The sequence below is a fragment of the Seriola aureovittata genome, chromosome 7 (assembly GCF_021018895.1).
Source record: "Seriola aureovittata isolate HTS-2021-v1 ecotype China chromosome 7, ASM2101889v1, whole genome shotgun sequence".
Classification (NCBI taxonomy): Eukaryota; Metazoa; Chordata; class Actinopteri; order Carangiformes; family Carangidae; genus Seriola; species Seriola aureovittata.
In genome coordinates this window covers 15330960-15346612 of record NC_079370.1, presented here as the reverse complement: position 1 = coordinate 15346612, position 15653 = coordinate 15330960, and the positions used below count along the sequence as shown (strand labels likewise).

The following is a 15653-nucleotide window of genomic DNA, read 5'->3' as shown; positions in this document are numbered from 1 at the left end:
TCAAGCATATTTTGTGTGTAAGCAGGTAAGTGAGCATGTACTCATTGAATATGTGTATTTACAGTAAATCTCTTGTGGTAATCCACAGATCTACCAGAATATAAATCTCTGTCAGTCGGCAGTCAATCTGTCTTTGTAGAGAGAATTTTTTTTATTTTTTTATTGAGTTGCAGAGAGCAATAACTAATCTGCAAATGTATAAACAACCAGATGAGAACTTAAATGTAACTTCAATGTAAAATATTGCTCCTGACAGCCTACTCTGCTTGCTCATGACAAACCATTGATTACTTTGAGGAGGCTACAGTAAAAAGGAGACCTTTTTTTTCAAATGTGCTGTTGCCGCTGGCTACTAGCAGTGCACTAAAGTAATCCCAAGATGAAAATGTGTGATGCTGACGTCTGAGTATTTATTTACCCTTTATTGATTCAAATTTAATGAAATGTCTGATGGCAAAGGCTGAAACAGAGCAGCCATTGATCTGGCTTTGATTGAAGTGATGGTCAGTACTCCCGTGTTGCTTACATTGGAACCAGCCTCAGAGATTAGAATAATATAAGCACATAAGCCCTTGCTTGTTCCTCACGTCTCCACCCATACCCCCCTTCTTCTCCTTCTGTACTGCTCCCTCCCATCGCCCCTCGTTTTCTCCCATCACTGCTCTCTCTATTAACTATAACTAAACAACTTTTAAAATTATAATTGCACTGACAATCTTCTGCAGCATGTTTCTAACCACATTTGAGAGGAGACATATCAACTTTCTCTAATAGAGAGCTTTTATACTTATAAGGTGGTGACTGATCCATATCCTGACACTGTGTAACTTCACTGGGAGCAAGTTAGGCAGTCTCATACACCCAAAACCACTCCCCCTCTCCCTTTTTCCTCACCTTGCAGATGTTAAATAGGGAGGGGGATAACTTTGAGGGGGGCTGCAGTGAGCACAGAGACCCCTCTCAGATCCTTTACTGCCAGTAGAAGAAAAAACACCTAAAAAAATAAATATATTCAGCAAGGAAGCTAAATCAAACTGGTGCACCAAACTGAATCACACTATTTGGAGGAACATGAAAGAGCGAATGTACATTTGTGGATGCACTCTTTTACTCTGTGGCAGTGTTGACTTTCATTTCAAGTCATTATCTCAACATATATGCAACAACCAACTAAAAAAATACACATAGAAAGGTACTTGGTAGAAAACATTCTGAGATGCTTTTTATTTAAACACTATTAGCTGATTTAGACATAGAGAAATGATTAACAGTTATACTAAAGTAATACATTTTCCAATGCTGGTGTGCTGAATCCATCTACTGTCTGATTCAGGCGAGCAATAATGTTTCAATACTTATGGTGATGTTTTTTTTTTACTATAATTTGATGACTCTGATTATAATAGTTTATAAGTAAGGCAGAGGTAAAATAACACAAACACTAATAAAAGAACTCTCAACATACATGCTGACTGTGCGTCTCATTGTAACTGAGATTTGTAACAGATTTGTTTCAGTCTGTTTCAGTGTCTGCAACCATTCATCTTGTACTCATTTATGAATGCAGAAAACCCTGTGCAGGCAGCTTGATGGGCAGATTTTTTACACTGTTCATCTGAAGGCTTTTTTTCAACCCAGGTGTTTGATTCCAACAGGTACTGCATCCTACACAAAGAGGAGAAGAGAGTGAACAAATTGAGGTTCAATCAGTGTAAAAGTATGCTTCTATTGTACTAGTGATTATACTTACACTCCGTTTGAGTCGGTTGTGGAGCCATCTTTGCCCATGAGGAGATACTGTTTTCCCAAATGTAACTGTTCTTTACATTGACGTCTCTTAACAAAGACTCGAACAGAATTTTCATTCACGAGTATATCTCCATCTGGTGGACAGATGACAGTCATTATATGTATGAAAGCTCCTCCCTGTTTAAACGTAATGGCACAAAACCATTTAAAGATCAATGTTACATCATCCCTTCAGGCTTGCGCTTACGGTCTACTTACGTGATCTGAGTACATCGGTTACAGTAGTGTTGTATAGCTCAAAGTTGCTTTTTACAGAAACACTGACAACTTCAACAATGTATGCTGAAATATACCAAGAATAAACCAGTTATTAACAACCATTCGTCTAAAACATAGCTTGGTTAGGAAAAGAAAAATATATATAAAGAATGGATTTGAGATCTTAATAGTACAGTTGATATCATATACTACATCATATTGTGTGATGTGCAGTACTGACCGTAATCTACTGTAGGGAAGAAGCAAGCATGCTGCACACGGTCATTCTTTTTCAGATATTGATTTCTTATCAATTTGAATGTCATTTTTAGTTTATGACAGGGTCCTAAGGAAAAGATGAACATAATGCAATTTTACTTATTTACACAAACCTGAAGGGTAAAGCTACATTTATTCACGAGTGTTTGTCAGTTCGGGTCTTAGAGAAATGACCTACTTTCTGCACACTGGCACACATCCTCTGAACACAGTTTGGAAACCATCTTGCTTCTTTTGGGGGCAGAGTAGAACACAGTACACTTTTGGGCTGCAAGGAAAGAACCAACAGCCCATAAATTCTTGGTGAATTAAACAAAGATGTCTCCTGTATCCTGAAAAAATAAAAAGAGACAACAAAAAGCTTACCTGGTTCATAATAGTCATAGAACACGGCTGGAGCAGGCTGCAGGAGGCCAATTGGCACTCTCTGTATAGCATCGAAACTAATACATTCCTCCGGTTCAAAAAGCTAACAAGAGAGGAACTCTTTTAGTATTGGACATGTAAAATTTTTAATTTGAATGTAAATAGATTTTAGTTTTACCTCATTGAAATAGATCAGCACCCTTCCATCGGAGACTTCATAATGTGAAATGTATTGCTCAGGTAGCTCTTTTAGCTGGGAGGAGAAAATAATTAAACTATTTGACATTATTGCAGAAGAAAAGACCCCTCCTCTCATCTGTGTCTTTCTCTTCAATTTGTTCATATTGTTTCTTGTTCCCACAGATAATGTTGTGATCCTGTACATTTGTACGTTTATGTCATAGCCCCCAGTTGTAAATTCTGAGAAATCATGTTTTTATTTTCTTTTTTTTTACTTTGGCAAGGACAATGGTGTTACATGTAGTAATGCTCATAAAGTTTGGCAACAATCTCTGTGGTGGAGAAGCCAGTCAGAGACACAAATCAGAAGTTAATTTAAAACAGTCATTGCAAATGAGAATTAAACATGGCGCTAAAGTAAAAAAAAATAATACATACAAAAAGACAAGGTGTAAAAACAGCAGATCTCAGTTTTACAGTGAGTTATGTCAAAGACTATGTCCTGGCAAAGACCAGTAACTTACTGGAGTTTCCACTGAATGCAGGGCCCAGTTAACTTTTTACCTTAAGTTTTTATGTACATAATCTAATCTTTTGCACTGATTCAATCAGGAGAGTTTCGTGTCAATTCAAACTGCTCCAACTTCAACTGTCACTACAGCTTCTCCACTAAAGAAAATAATGGGGCAAGACAGGAAGTGTCCAAAATATCTCCCACCACTTTGCGTTGAGGATGACAGTCATGAAGAGGAAGCAGACAGAGCTACTTACCCTATCAAGGTCCTCAGTTACAGCCTCAAATCCACTCAGTAGTGTGATGTCAGCAATGGCCATTCCTGAGAGGTTGTGGTTCAGGCTATGACTACACACACAAAAAAAACCTGATAAGGATTTATGACCTTTTGCTGTAAAGCTCATTGTCTCATGAAGGCTTATGAAGACCATGTGTGTCTCATTTAACGAACCTGACACAGACTCTGTAGGTGACAGCCTCGTCTGAATTTAAGTTGTTTTCAACATCTCTCCTGCTTCTGGTGCGAGCATCAAACCACTCAATCGCTGATCGAGGCACTCGCCCCTCTTTTTCCTCATTGGTATCGTAGTCCTCATAGTAATCATAAGTTTCTATGACTTTAGCTAAGGAGACAGAGGTTGATGTGACAGTGTATATTTTATCAGCAAGTCATATATTTGTGATTTGTTATCAGTGACAAAAACACACCAGTGTACTTCACTTTTCCCTCCACTGTGACGCTGATGGACAGTTTTAGACAGTCATCCTTGGGTTCCAATAGATGGTAAGCTTTAAGAATCTGCCAAGGAGGTTGATGATGTTCGGTTAATTATGGATCTTGTTCAGCATATATACAGAAATGAATTAAACTTACTTTTAGTTTGGCTTGTCCTTCTCCTGACAACTGCACAGCAATGTTGTTCCCACTCAGTTTCTGGGACAACAGACACAAGACAAAACAAGTGATTTCAGAATGAGGTTAAATATTTATGTGTATCGAAGTGAACTGCTGAAATGCTCTATGATACCTTCAGATCTGTTTCCACTTTCTCCTTATTTTCCAGTGCAATCGTTACAATGTCATTCTTTCCTGGGACTCTGAACTCTGCTATTAAATTTGCTGCAGGACTGTTGGACCTCTTTAGATCATACTCTGCGAGGGCTTCCAGTGCCATGACAGTATCCTGGACACAGTATAAAAAACATTTATAATATGTTAACATATCCACAATGTAGATTTATTTGGCCTACACAGCATGATGTGGGTAAGAATATATGGGCCATGTCCAAACACATGGATTCTTTGGGTTTAAGCATGCTATTCACCTGTGTTGATCTGTAGGTTCCAAAATAGTTTTCTTGGGAGATTAACCAGCAGGCTGCTTTGTCTGCCCACTCGGTATGCTTAAGTGCCACTGCAGTTAGGAGGGCATAGGCTGTTGTCTCTACTGTGATGGCATCTGCCTTATTATCATTACGCGTTGTGGGATCAGTTGTCCACAGATAACAGCCATCAGCCCCTGACAATTGAGAAATAGACAATTAGTAAGCATGAGAGAAACTGTAATGTCTCAAACAATAGCACACTGTGCCAGACCCATTTGTTGAACTTCACATTTTGAGAACAATGAGTATGGTTGCTCTTAGGGTTGGGCGATATGATGATATAGACAGTGAAATGACATAGATTTGTCAGTGGACATATATTTTGTTATATTTTCAACAAAATAATAGCTATCACTTGAACTATTTTGTGGCAATAATCAGTTTTAACGTGTTTAATGTGTCACATAGTTAACTTTTTGGATTTGATAAAAACTGAAATTTTTGTCAGGTTATTTTTTCCATAAACCATGACAACTTCATGACTATGACTGACTATATCATGAAATAAATCTCTCTTCTCCATGATAGAGGATTCTATCCATATCACCAACTCCTCTTTCCTTTGATGAAACATACGTTCAATGGCCATTGCTTGAAGTCTTGTCCAGCCAGCTGAAAGATCTGTTCCCTCTGGCAGACAAACTGAGAGGCAGTAGGCTGTAATGGCCACAGCATAGGGATGCTGAAGCTCCAACAGGTTTGACTTGAGATACATTGTTGAACTTGAAATGCTTTCTTCCTGGTAGAAGGTAGCATAAAGGCAGTCAATTAATTATATTAATCTAATCTTCCCAGCAAATGGTACTTTCTTATTGTTATAGTCTTATTTTCTGTGCATTTTAATGCTAAAAGTCAACAGCCACTCTAGCATGTATGTGAGGCTGTACTTAAACACAGCAGTGCTTTGAGCTGAATACTAATGCTAACATGCTCAAAATGCTAACATGTTGATGATGAGCAGATACAATCTTTACAATTCATCTTGCTTTTATTTAAGCATGTTAGAAATTTGCATTTGAACATTTCTGATTTAATGGCGCTATATATATATATCATCCTAACATGAATGTCTGTATAAAATTGCATGACAGTCCAATATTTCAGAGGACCTGACAATGCTAACATCCAGGATAATACGTTTTTATATTATCTCACCACATCATTTCGTGCTTCAGATGTCAGGAATTGAAGGGAATGGTGCAGTGCAAGAGCTACAAAAGCCGTCAAGGATGCTTCCCGATCTTTGCCTTTCTACAGTAAATACAAAGAGACAATACTGCATTCAAATCACTGCTGCTCAGTTTTTCATACATATGTTGTAACATGCACACTACGCAGTAACATTTAAAAGAGTTAGGGCGATGAGGTTACCAGGACAGATCTGTGTAACACAGGATGTGGGTCACTGAATGAGCCGTCAGTATTCTGTACTGAGAGCAAATAACTGACTGTCTGCCTGATATCTTCTACTGGTACAACCCTAGCTTTCCGGCCTTGATGTCCAAATGCCACTGTCTGACGTTGAGCCACCAGTGACAGCACTTTCAACACAAAGGCAGTCAGCCTGAGGACAAGAGAAAGAAAAGTAATGGAGCAGAGTGGATGGAAAAGGTTGATTTACAGTTTGACATACTGGAAATAAAGAAAGTTTATTCATCATGTGAGATATTTGATTTGGTTTTGATTACAATTTACTTTAAAGTCAAATTGTTCTTCTGAAACAGTCTTGCATGTCAAGGCATACGCTGTTTATCACACATAACAAAAACACAACATTAAACCAAACAACTAAATAAATACTGCAGACATATATTACATCAGACATTACAGATTAGTAGCTGCAGTGCGATCAATATAAATGCTTACTTCCACATTCAGTCCTTAGTCTATACAGGTATTTATAGGCCGACTGAGAAGAGGTTTGAGAAGAGTTTGTCAGACTGAAAAAAAAAATCTGTTCCTCAATTCTTTAATATGTTCAGTTTAGCCCTTAGGACTCTAAATCCTGTTTGATTGAAAAAGCTGATAAAATATGCGTAACATCTGATGCAATATTACCAGCCAGAGACAACATCCTTTTTGTTTTGTCCCATAATATTTGAACAGATATGTATCAGTCTAGTAAGTCTAGCTTTAAGCTGAAAAAAGAGACAAGTGATTGTTAATGAGTGAATTCTTTCTTCACACCACTCTAATAATAGTGTGTTAACATCTGAAAATCCGATAGAAGGTAAAAGTTTAAAACAATCTTGATATGTTTTCAGTAATATCACCAAGCCCTAATGAAACAGAGAAATAGGTTGCAACACAGGTATCAACAAGGTGACATATAAATAAATACTCACCAATTACTAGAGGCGCTTGAATACCAAGGGTTATAAGATCCATCAGATTTCTTGAATGTTAAAACCCTTACATAACCTGACAAAAAAAAGTGTTTCTTTAAAACAAAACTGTCAATAGTCTTGTTGATGACCTGTAGAGGGCACAACATTCATATTATCCCACAGTACTAATGTGAAACAGAAATATACAATTGAAGTCTATGGGTCACTTTTGATTCCCAAATAAACTTTACCCAGTTAAAATACGTTACAGATTCTCTGTGGATTTTTGGACCTCAAGCAGCGCTAGAGTTTTTCTACGAGTGACCTAGAGGCTCAGTCACTTATTCTGCCACCATCAACTGGTTTCAGTTATATTGTTTTCTGATTTGCAATAACTATAACTGAATTGTTTGACCAATAATGGGCGCCTCAGTCTGTCACCTGGTAGAGCATGTATCACATGTCAAGGCTGAGGCCTGACTGCAGTGGCTGGGGTTCAAATACTGCATGAGCCCTTTGCTGCATGTCATCTTCCCTGTCTTTCTTGTCTCTCTTCACTCTCTCTATCAAAAAATAATAATAAAGGCGAAAATGCAAAAAAAAAAAAAAAAAGAAATCCAATAATAATATTGTGGCGTCCTTCAATAATGAAGCTATGGGTCGTGAGCTTGTTTCACCCATGGCCAACGCCAAAACAACAAATCTTAACTGGTTTCACAGCATAATCTCAGCTCTGTCAACTGACTCCAATAACTCCCCCTCCCTGTTTACCAGGAGCAACGACAACCTGTCCCCCTCACCCTAAGCCAGTCACAGGTACGTTGTCTCACACAAATCCCTGTCATATGTTGTTGCGATAACTGACAGGGTTCACAGCCTCTAAGCATAAGACACATTCAGTGACAACCTATAAAACTTAGTAACTGTAATTATGAGCCACAGTAACCCCATAACATAGTAGTAGTTACATTAACATATCACCCAGTCTGTTACAAAATATTGGCAGATAAAATTTTGTTTCTATAAAACCTTTAGTATAAATACATAATCTTGATTGATCCCTCAAACACTAAGAAATGTATTGGGCAGGACATTTTACAGTTGAACAATACACTTGTCACCACTCTCTGGTGGAGAAACTATGAAATGGTGAATTCAATTCAACTGGAATTCTTCCTCTAGGGACACTGGGTGTCCAGAGCAAATTCCATGTCAATCTGGCCAGTAGTTGTCAAGACATGTTGTGTGATAGAAACCAACAACGGCAACTTTAGGGTCTACTAATGGACAAAAGGAGCAATCCACATTAACTCTTAATGAGGTCCTTAGAAATGACAGTTTAGGTTTATCTAAACCTATTCCCTTCTTTGTTCTAAATTTGTGTGCATGTTTCCACAACAAAGGGTTACAGACATAATTACCAAATGATTAAGACGTTATGCAATTAACTACATGATGCGTTCCTACCTTGCTCAATTTTATCAAAGGCATCATCTCTGGAACCAACAGGCAAGGTAAACCATTGCTCACTCAAATCAAGGTAGCGGAGTGCTGCAGCTGTAGGGGCAAGTCTTGACATTGTCTGTTCACAACATCCTGTAGGCAATTGGATCAGGCTAGCGACCTTCTCAGGAGACAGAAGGTTTATCACTTGTGAACCAAATCCATTCTCTGTCAGGTGAGAGCATTGAAAAGGCAGGACATTGTCATTTAAAAAGATCTGTGAAATGTGTCTGTGTCTGACAATATATACTAACAGTACATACCTTCCACTGAAACAAAAAGATTGGAGCTGGAGTCAGGGACAGTTTCATCTGGTATACTTCCATCAAAAGTTAAAGTCAGTGTGCGCTTCCCTTTCACAACAGAGAAATAAATTCATTAAAACAAATGTAATATATTGAAGATAAAAAAAAAATCACAAATATCAAGCATCATTGATGAAAACTGATGAATACTGAAATAACTCACCGTCTAATTTAATCAGTTTGGTTTCCTCAACTCTCTGTTCTAATCCTTCTGTCTACAACATGAGATAACAGGAAGCCAAATTACTGTGTGTCCCGGCCTCTATTATAAAATAATGACTTTGCAGAGAGATAAAATTATGTGTAATTTACTCACCCACACATTCAAAGTCTTTTCAACTGCATCTATTCCATTCCCATTCTCTATATCATAGACACGTATTTTGATGGGTATTGAGCCAGTTACCATGGGGACAGCAGAGAAAGAGACAAACTGGGAGGAATCTGGCTCCACAGTAATGTTAACAAAACCTGTAGTGGTGGCTGAGCCAGGTGAGCAAAGTCCTTCAGTTTGTTCCATATGAACTGCTAACTATAAAATACAGGTATCCAAAGACAAAAACAACATTAAGAATCCAATTTCAGGTTTTTGTACAGTAGGTGGTAAATGAATTAAGTGCCACTTAACATCAACATTAGGTTACATCTACCTTTAGTTGGTCACTGCCATAGTTGTAGATAACAGGTGAAATGGATATTTGCTCATATTTTCTCACTGAGTATGGCAGTCTCAGAGACACAAAGGTGTTCTTAAATGCTCTGATGTCCTTTGGCTTCACTACACAGAAACCTGAATGAAACATAGAGTAAGTCAGTTGCAGTTAAGAAGATAGAACCTTAATAAAGAGGAATATTAAGAAAATCTTTATTCAAATATACAAGATGCATTTGTGAAGTTGGAAGCTTAGTTATTACCACTGGCAGCAGATAATGTGATGATCTGAATTTCCCATGTGGTGATGGAATCAGGTAGAGTCAAGGGATAACTAAAAAAGTTTTCAATGAAGATAAAATAGGTCAAAAGCTGTAAAATGCATCTGACAAATGCTTTGTCTATTTATAATTTACACTGTAGACTTAAGTTTGTCGTGAACCATATTCACTGACACTGATGTAGAGAAAGCTGAAATTCTCACATTGACAATATTAGAAATAAATATTAACAAATGGAAAACTATGGTTTAGAAAAGCTTGTAGTGGCTGTAACTAGCCACTGTATTTCACTGGAAAAGAAAATATTACATTAAAATTGTCTTAAGTGTTCACTGTCAACCTCTTACCTTCGTTTACCATCTACATCAAATTCTGTGAATGCAAAGCTTGGAGGGAAAAGTCGTCGAATGTATTGAGCAGCAGTGTCCAAGAAGAACTGCTCAATGTCAGCTGCTGTTACAGCTACAAAATAAGAAAATGAAAGGTTTCTTTTTAAAATCTGTGATGATCATGCCACAGTTATTAAATGCTGCTTAACCAATGTGTAGAGTATTATCTTGTATTATATAATCCTCATGACAATTTCATCTCACTCCGGCCAAGTCCTTTCAGGGAATCCTCTTGTAGCTTTTTTTGTCTCAGACGCTCTCCTTCAAGGCAGCATTTTAAAAAGGCGTCTGTACAATCTTGATTTTGTCGCACCAGAGAGACTCTCTTTGCTCTTTCCTGACATGTTAGTGTCATAGGGATGAGAGTTAATCCATGACCACAACATTCTTGAAGTATTTCATCTGAAAAGTTAGATTCTGAAAGTGAAAAAGAAGACACATTTTTATGGAACATTGTTGTCAGAAGTATCTTCCATTATCTCAGACCAAACTTGTGATGCTAAAGTGTTGTCTCACTTAAGGTCATCATTTCCTGTTGAAGGTCCATGGAGCGTCTATGTCGTGCAGATTGTGAATTACAGTGAAAATCTGAAAAGTACAGCATAAAAGCTTGTGGGATAAGTAAGTGGATACCTGCTTTCAAGACACTTTCAAGTTTGAATCATCTGGATATTTTTCAGATTAAAATAGGAAAGTCAGATAAATGCTTGGTCTTATATGCAGACATCACAGTTTTGTTCTTATCCAGTTTTGCTATACCAGCAGTATCCTGTCTTATTTCAAAAAATATCAAGAAGAAATAATAAAAGTAGAGTGGAAACAGTATTCAACTATTAATACCATGTTCAAGCTTTTACAAAATAAGTGCTTAATGAGAACCTTTATCACGCCATGTAAATTAAATAATTAGTAAGTTCAGTTCAAATATGCCTGATCAGTGCATTAAATGTGAAGAACATAAAAGGACTCTATATCAATGATTTTCATGAATATTTGTTTTTGTCATACCTGTTTTCGACCCTGAATGGGACTGAGATACAAAAGACAGGCCAGCATCTATTAGTACGGATACTGGGTCAGATCCTCCACCATATGAGCAACCAAGATCATATGACTGCATAGCAGAAAAGACCTGAAAAGTGTGAGCAAGAGATTGAATTTACTGTATTGTAATATAGAAGTTGAGATAAAAATTATAATTAAAAAAAAGAGAAAAAGTATAAAAGGAGAGTGTGAAAGTGATACCTTTCTGGCTGTGAGTTTATTATCGGCTTTGAGAGCGTAGAAGGCCTTATCCACAGCAAGCAAAGCCACTTTGGCGTTCTGTCCATCTAAATCAAATTCTAGCTTTGACTGTCTTCCAGGTTCAACAGATCCTTTGTTTTCCACCTAAATTTAAGTTACAATACAGAGATTTTTACATGCTGTTGTCCAAGGTCAATACATTTAAAAAAGCACCCTTTCGTCTGATTTAAAACAAATTCAAACCTATATGAAAACTGTCCCACTCAAATCACTTTATTCAAACACACAGTAAACAGAGGTAAAGCTCTGTCTGTCCGCTGTTTCACTCTGCCCATGCTTCACTGTTATCTGTTCTGTTTACTCACCTTGACCTTTATCTCACATTCATCCGTGACATCTACCCACACCGAGTCTGCAATGATGTCACCATTCTGGTTGTAGAAGTAGCCAATCAGACGGAAGGATGGAACCATATCAGGTGTTATATGTAGGTTGTGTTTAACTGATTTACCAATTGAGTGACTACCATTTTTTATTATGATCCCACGGCTTAGCACCTGCAACAGAGACAATCAAAAATGTTCAATTATGACAAACTGCTGCTCTTCTTTCTTAAAACGTATCATGCTGTATTTCATCTGTTATGGCTCACCGTGTAGTATATAAACCCATCATTTGGGCTATTCACGGTGTTGTATGTAACTGCAAGTAAATGATTCACAGAGTGCATCTTGTTGCTGAAACTCATGTAGAGGTAGCTGTTACTTGGAGATGAAGCACGTCTAATTACTTTCCTCTGTTGCAGGCCATCTGTGGTCACCTTTTGGAGCCAGAAGTGGAAACTGTTAAAACTGAACAAAAGCAAGTTTGATAAGACCTTCGACTGAGTTTGGGGATACTGACTTCAACAGGAATCTCGTCTGTAGTGTCAATATTAAAGGTAGAAAACACTGCCCCCTCCTGGTCAGTAATGCCTCGGAAAGATTGCTCTGAAGATCCTGGTACATTGATGTTTACTGGCACGCCAGCTGCTGCAGAGCCATCTGGGCGACTCATGACCACCTATATCAACAAACAAACTCTTTTACTTGCAAAATCATCACAGTCATGTCCTTAGCTGTGTACCCGTTTGTTTATTTTATGCATACCACTACATCTAGTGGATATCCAGGGAGGAAGTATGAGCGAGTTCGAGAGAGATCCATGGTGTATTTGTGAGAGACAACAGGAAGATAAACTTCTGCCTCTTGCATTTCACCACCTGTGTCAAAATATGCACATAGCAATATAAGCCACAATGAAAAATCACAATAATATTCGCAATATCTTCTCATAATCTCTGAAATACAAGGTGGCACTTCTCAACAGATTTATCCTCAAACTTTGAGATAAATTGTTATTAATAATATTTTTGTTTATAGTAGTAGTAAAATCATTTTTAATATTGCTATTTTCAAATACCAGAAATATTCCTGTAGTAATACCATCTGTCAGTAAAACTCAGATTATGAATATATAATAAGTAATGTTAATTTCTGAGCCACACAGGGTACTTTTTCACATTTTTGATTGGCTCATATCATTAAAATAATTCTATATCTATTTCATAGGTGTATATTCAGTTTTTTACTGTACATTTGTCAAATAATTTCATAAATTCTATGATCGTGGTAAGTATTAAGTATTATATAATTAATAATAAATACATTAAATTAAATCAGTTAAATAGCCTACAATAAAATACTTCAGATAATTATTAAACAATTGTATTAATTTCACCTGTTGCCCCTTCTGGTAGTTTGCTTACTTAAACAATTGTATTAAGTGTGACAGTGTGTCCTTTACTTTGTATGTTGGTGACAAATAATCTCAAATAGAGTTGTGCTCCACTTTGCTGTAAATCAGAGAGGGTTTGGTTCATCTTGTTTTGGAGTTGATTATTTATCTTTGCTGTACGGAGAGAAACCTCTGCAGTTCCATCCTGGACCTGCAAGAAATGGCATAAATAGTAGGTTTTGAAGTAATGAAACACTTAAGAGATGCAATATGTTGACAGATTATCTAATCTCATATCTTGAAATGAGCTGCATTATAAATCTTGTATAGGTATCTGTTTCCTCACCGAACCAGTCAGCTCCAGTCCCATGATAGGCTTTATTTTTCCACCATTGGTTGTAGCTTTTCCTACTATTCCAAATTGGCAATGGTAAGCCCCTTTAACTTTTTCACCGTGTGAATACCTAGAAAGAAAATCATTTAAAAATTCTAACTTCTGAAGTTGAGATAAAAAGTGAGTCTGAAAATATAATGATATTGATATGATATAATGAGGCTTGAGAAAAGCAACCCAACCTGTATATTGTAAACTATGTGGACTCAGCAGTGAGAGTCCCTAATTACTGAAGGGTGTATTAATCAAAATCTTTATATTAACACTGAATCAAATTACTTAGTAGGCCTATAATTTGAAAGGGGTGACTTTTAATAGGGTTACATTTCTGAAGCCCTGCAGATATTTTTAGCCACTTTTAACCTTAGCTCACTTCAACAATAAACCATTTTTGAATGAATGAATGAACACTTACATGGCTGAGATGGTGAAGTTAAACTGTTCAGCATTCAGCAAAATATAGTTCTCCTCCATTGCGATGTTCACCTCAAAACTTGGTAAAACTAGGGTGTGTAACAATAATAAATCAATAATGATTTAAGATTGAAAAAAAATAACATTTATTTTAAAAAAAGGAATATACTTTAATCATATTATTAGCTTACCAAATTTTTGGACTTTGAATTCTCGAGAAACTGCATTGTCTTCATCACCTTCATAGTGTGCTGTAATCTTCCACGTGCCCATTCTATGTAAACAAAACGTTTACGTTTGTTATTAAGGTTGCTTGTGTTGTTATAGTGTAAGTCCAAATTAATTGCAAATCTGTTATTACATACTTAGAGACATCAGGTATGGGGAATATGCCTCTGAGCATTCCCCCCTTTGCAGTTTTAAGGGACTTCATTACTCTGTTTCCAGCAGCATTCTATAATAAAATGATAAAAGCATGAATCAGTTGTACAGATCTTTCAAAGTCTTCTTTATTCAATTAGTATTAAAGAAAACATATCTACTCACAATTACTGATATTTGGATCACTTCCTCGTGAGGCCTGAATGTGTGGTCAAGAGTGAATATCCTGTACTTCACTATAGAGAGATAATCAACATAATGGCTTTAAATATCAATGTTAATCCTTCCGTTTTTACCATTCTTTCACATTTGTTGACTTTCAATTTACCTTTCTGTGTCGGGTTGTACATTGGCTGATCAGTCTGAATAAAGATATAGCCCCTGTGTTTTGATACCAGGACCCTTGTTTTCTTCCTGCCACTGAAGGACAGGCTCTCTGCCACCAGTAAAAGATAAGGCTTTTTTTGTTTTCCCGAGTCAAATCTTGACATCATTTCACTGTTTATCTGTAAAGAAGTGAAATAGAAGTTTGGGATAATGACATTTCAGTCTAAATAATTAGCTTATGAGTAAGGAAGTTTTCATACCTTCAGCTCAACTGTTCTGATATCGTGTTCGTCAGTACACACAACCGTTTCCTTCGTAGACACAACATAACCTGAACTCTCCAACTCCAGATAGACAGTGATAGGTCTGTTGAGATGAGGTTTTCCCATCTGGACCAACACTTTCTCAGTAACTCCCACATGAAATACACTGGGTGCTGAGATGAAGAATCTGTACACAAAAGTGAAAAATAGGTCTTCATTGCCATACTTTTTTGCTTATAGATAAACATCTGCAATGCGGATTATTTTTGTCTGATATATTACATTGTGACAAAATAATCATTTAACCAGAAAACAAAAAATATATTTGAATCCTCTTTGCATTGAGCACAAATAGGTCAGCATAACATTACACTATTACACAATCTAGATTTTGGAATTTTACCTTGAGCACACTGAGTCCACAGTCATGATCAGGAGCAGTATTGAAATCATATGACGCTCCATTGTGCAGCTTCTATGTCTTTCTCTGCTCTGACACAGGATTTTGATCAACTGAGGTTTTATTGTTTATCCAGCCCTGTATTTCTCAATCGCTGGTATGCCCTCCCTCTTTTTTTCCTTTTGGGTAAACTTAGAAATATCTGTCATTCCTCAGCCTCAAGTAGCATGTGCCATCATATAAACTGAGAAAATCATCATACTG

At 36.9% G+C, this 15653-nt stretch overlaps 1 protein-coding gene across 1 annotated transcript; it reads right to left on the bottom strand.

Moving 5' to 3' along the window:
* Nucleotides 1–1196: 1196 nt before the first annotated feature.
* c4b (complement 4B (Chido blood group)) lies at nt 1197–15493 on the bottom strand. Its single transcript, XM_056381440.1, has 41 exons — nt 15393–15493; nt 14987–15176; nt 14728–14905; nt 14565–14635; nt 14384–14472; nt 14210–14292; nt 14020–14107; nt 13557–13674; nt 13280–13421; nt 12583–12695; nt 12338–12496; nt 12087–12254; nt 11800–11991; nt 11435–11578; nt 11198–11321; nt 10706–10777; nt 10394–10606; nt 10148–10262; nt 9783–9853; nt 9518–9657; nt 9184–9399; nt 9031–9082; nt 8826–8915; nt 8527–8730; nt 7078–7153; nt 6104–6296; nt 5888–5983; nt 5309–5471; nt 4673–4866; nt 4375–4530; nt 4221–4280; nt 4055–4145; nt 3798–3969; nt 3604–3694; nt 2831–2905; nt 2653–2755; nt 2465–2554; nt 2249–2353; nt 2008–2091; nt 1751–1883; nt 1197–1665 (listed from the first exon to the last, which is right to left on the bottom strand). The coding sequence occupies exons 1-41, from the start codon at nt 15452–15454 to the stop codon at nt 1524–1526; spliced, it is 5118 nt and encodes a 1705-aa protein (XP_056237415.1). The 5' UTR covers nt 15455–15493; the 3' UTR covers nt 1197–1523.
* Between the last annotated feature and the right edge of the window lie 160 nt (nt 15494–15653).

Coding starts and splice junctions, on each gene's coding strand:
- c4b (XM_056381440.1), bottom strand. CDS start 15,454: ATGGAGCGTCATATGATTTCAATACTGCTCCTGATCATGACTGTGGAC. Junction 4,531..4,672: donor GAACCTACAGATCAACACAG/GTGAATAGCATG, acceptor TACTGTGTCCAG/GATACTGTCATGGCACTGGA. Junction 4,281..4,374: donor AAGTGGAAACAGATCTGAAG/GTATCATAGAGC, acceptor CTGTTGTCCCAG/AAACTGAGTGGGAACAACAT.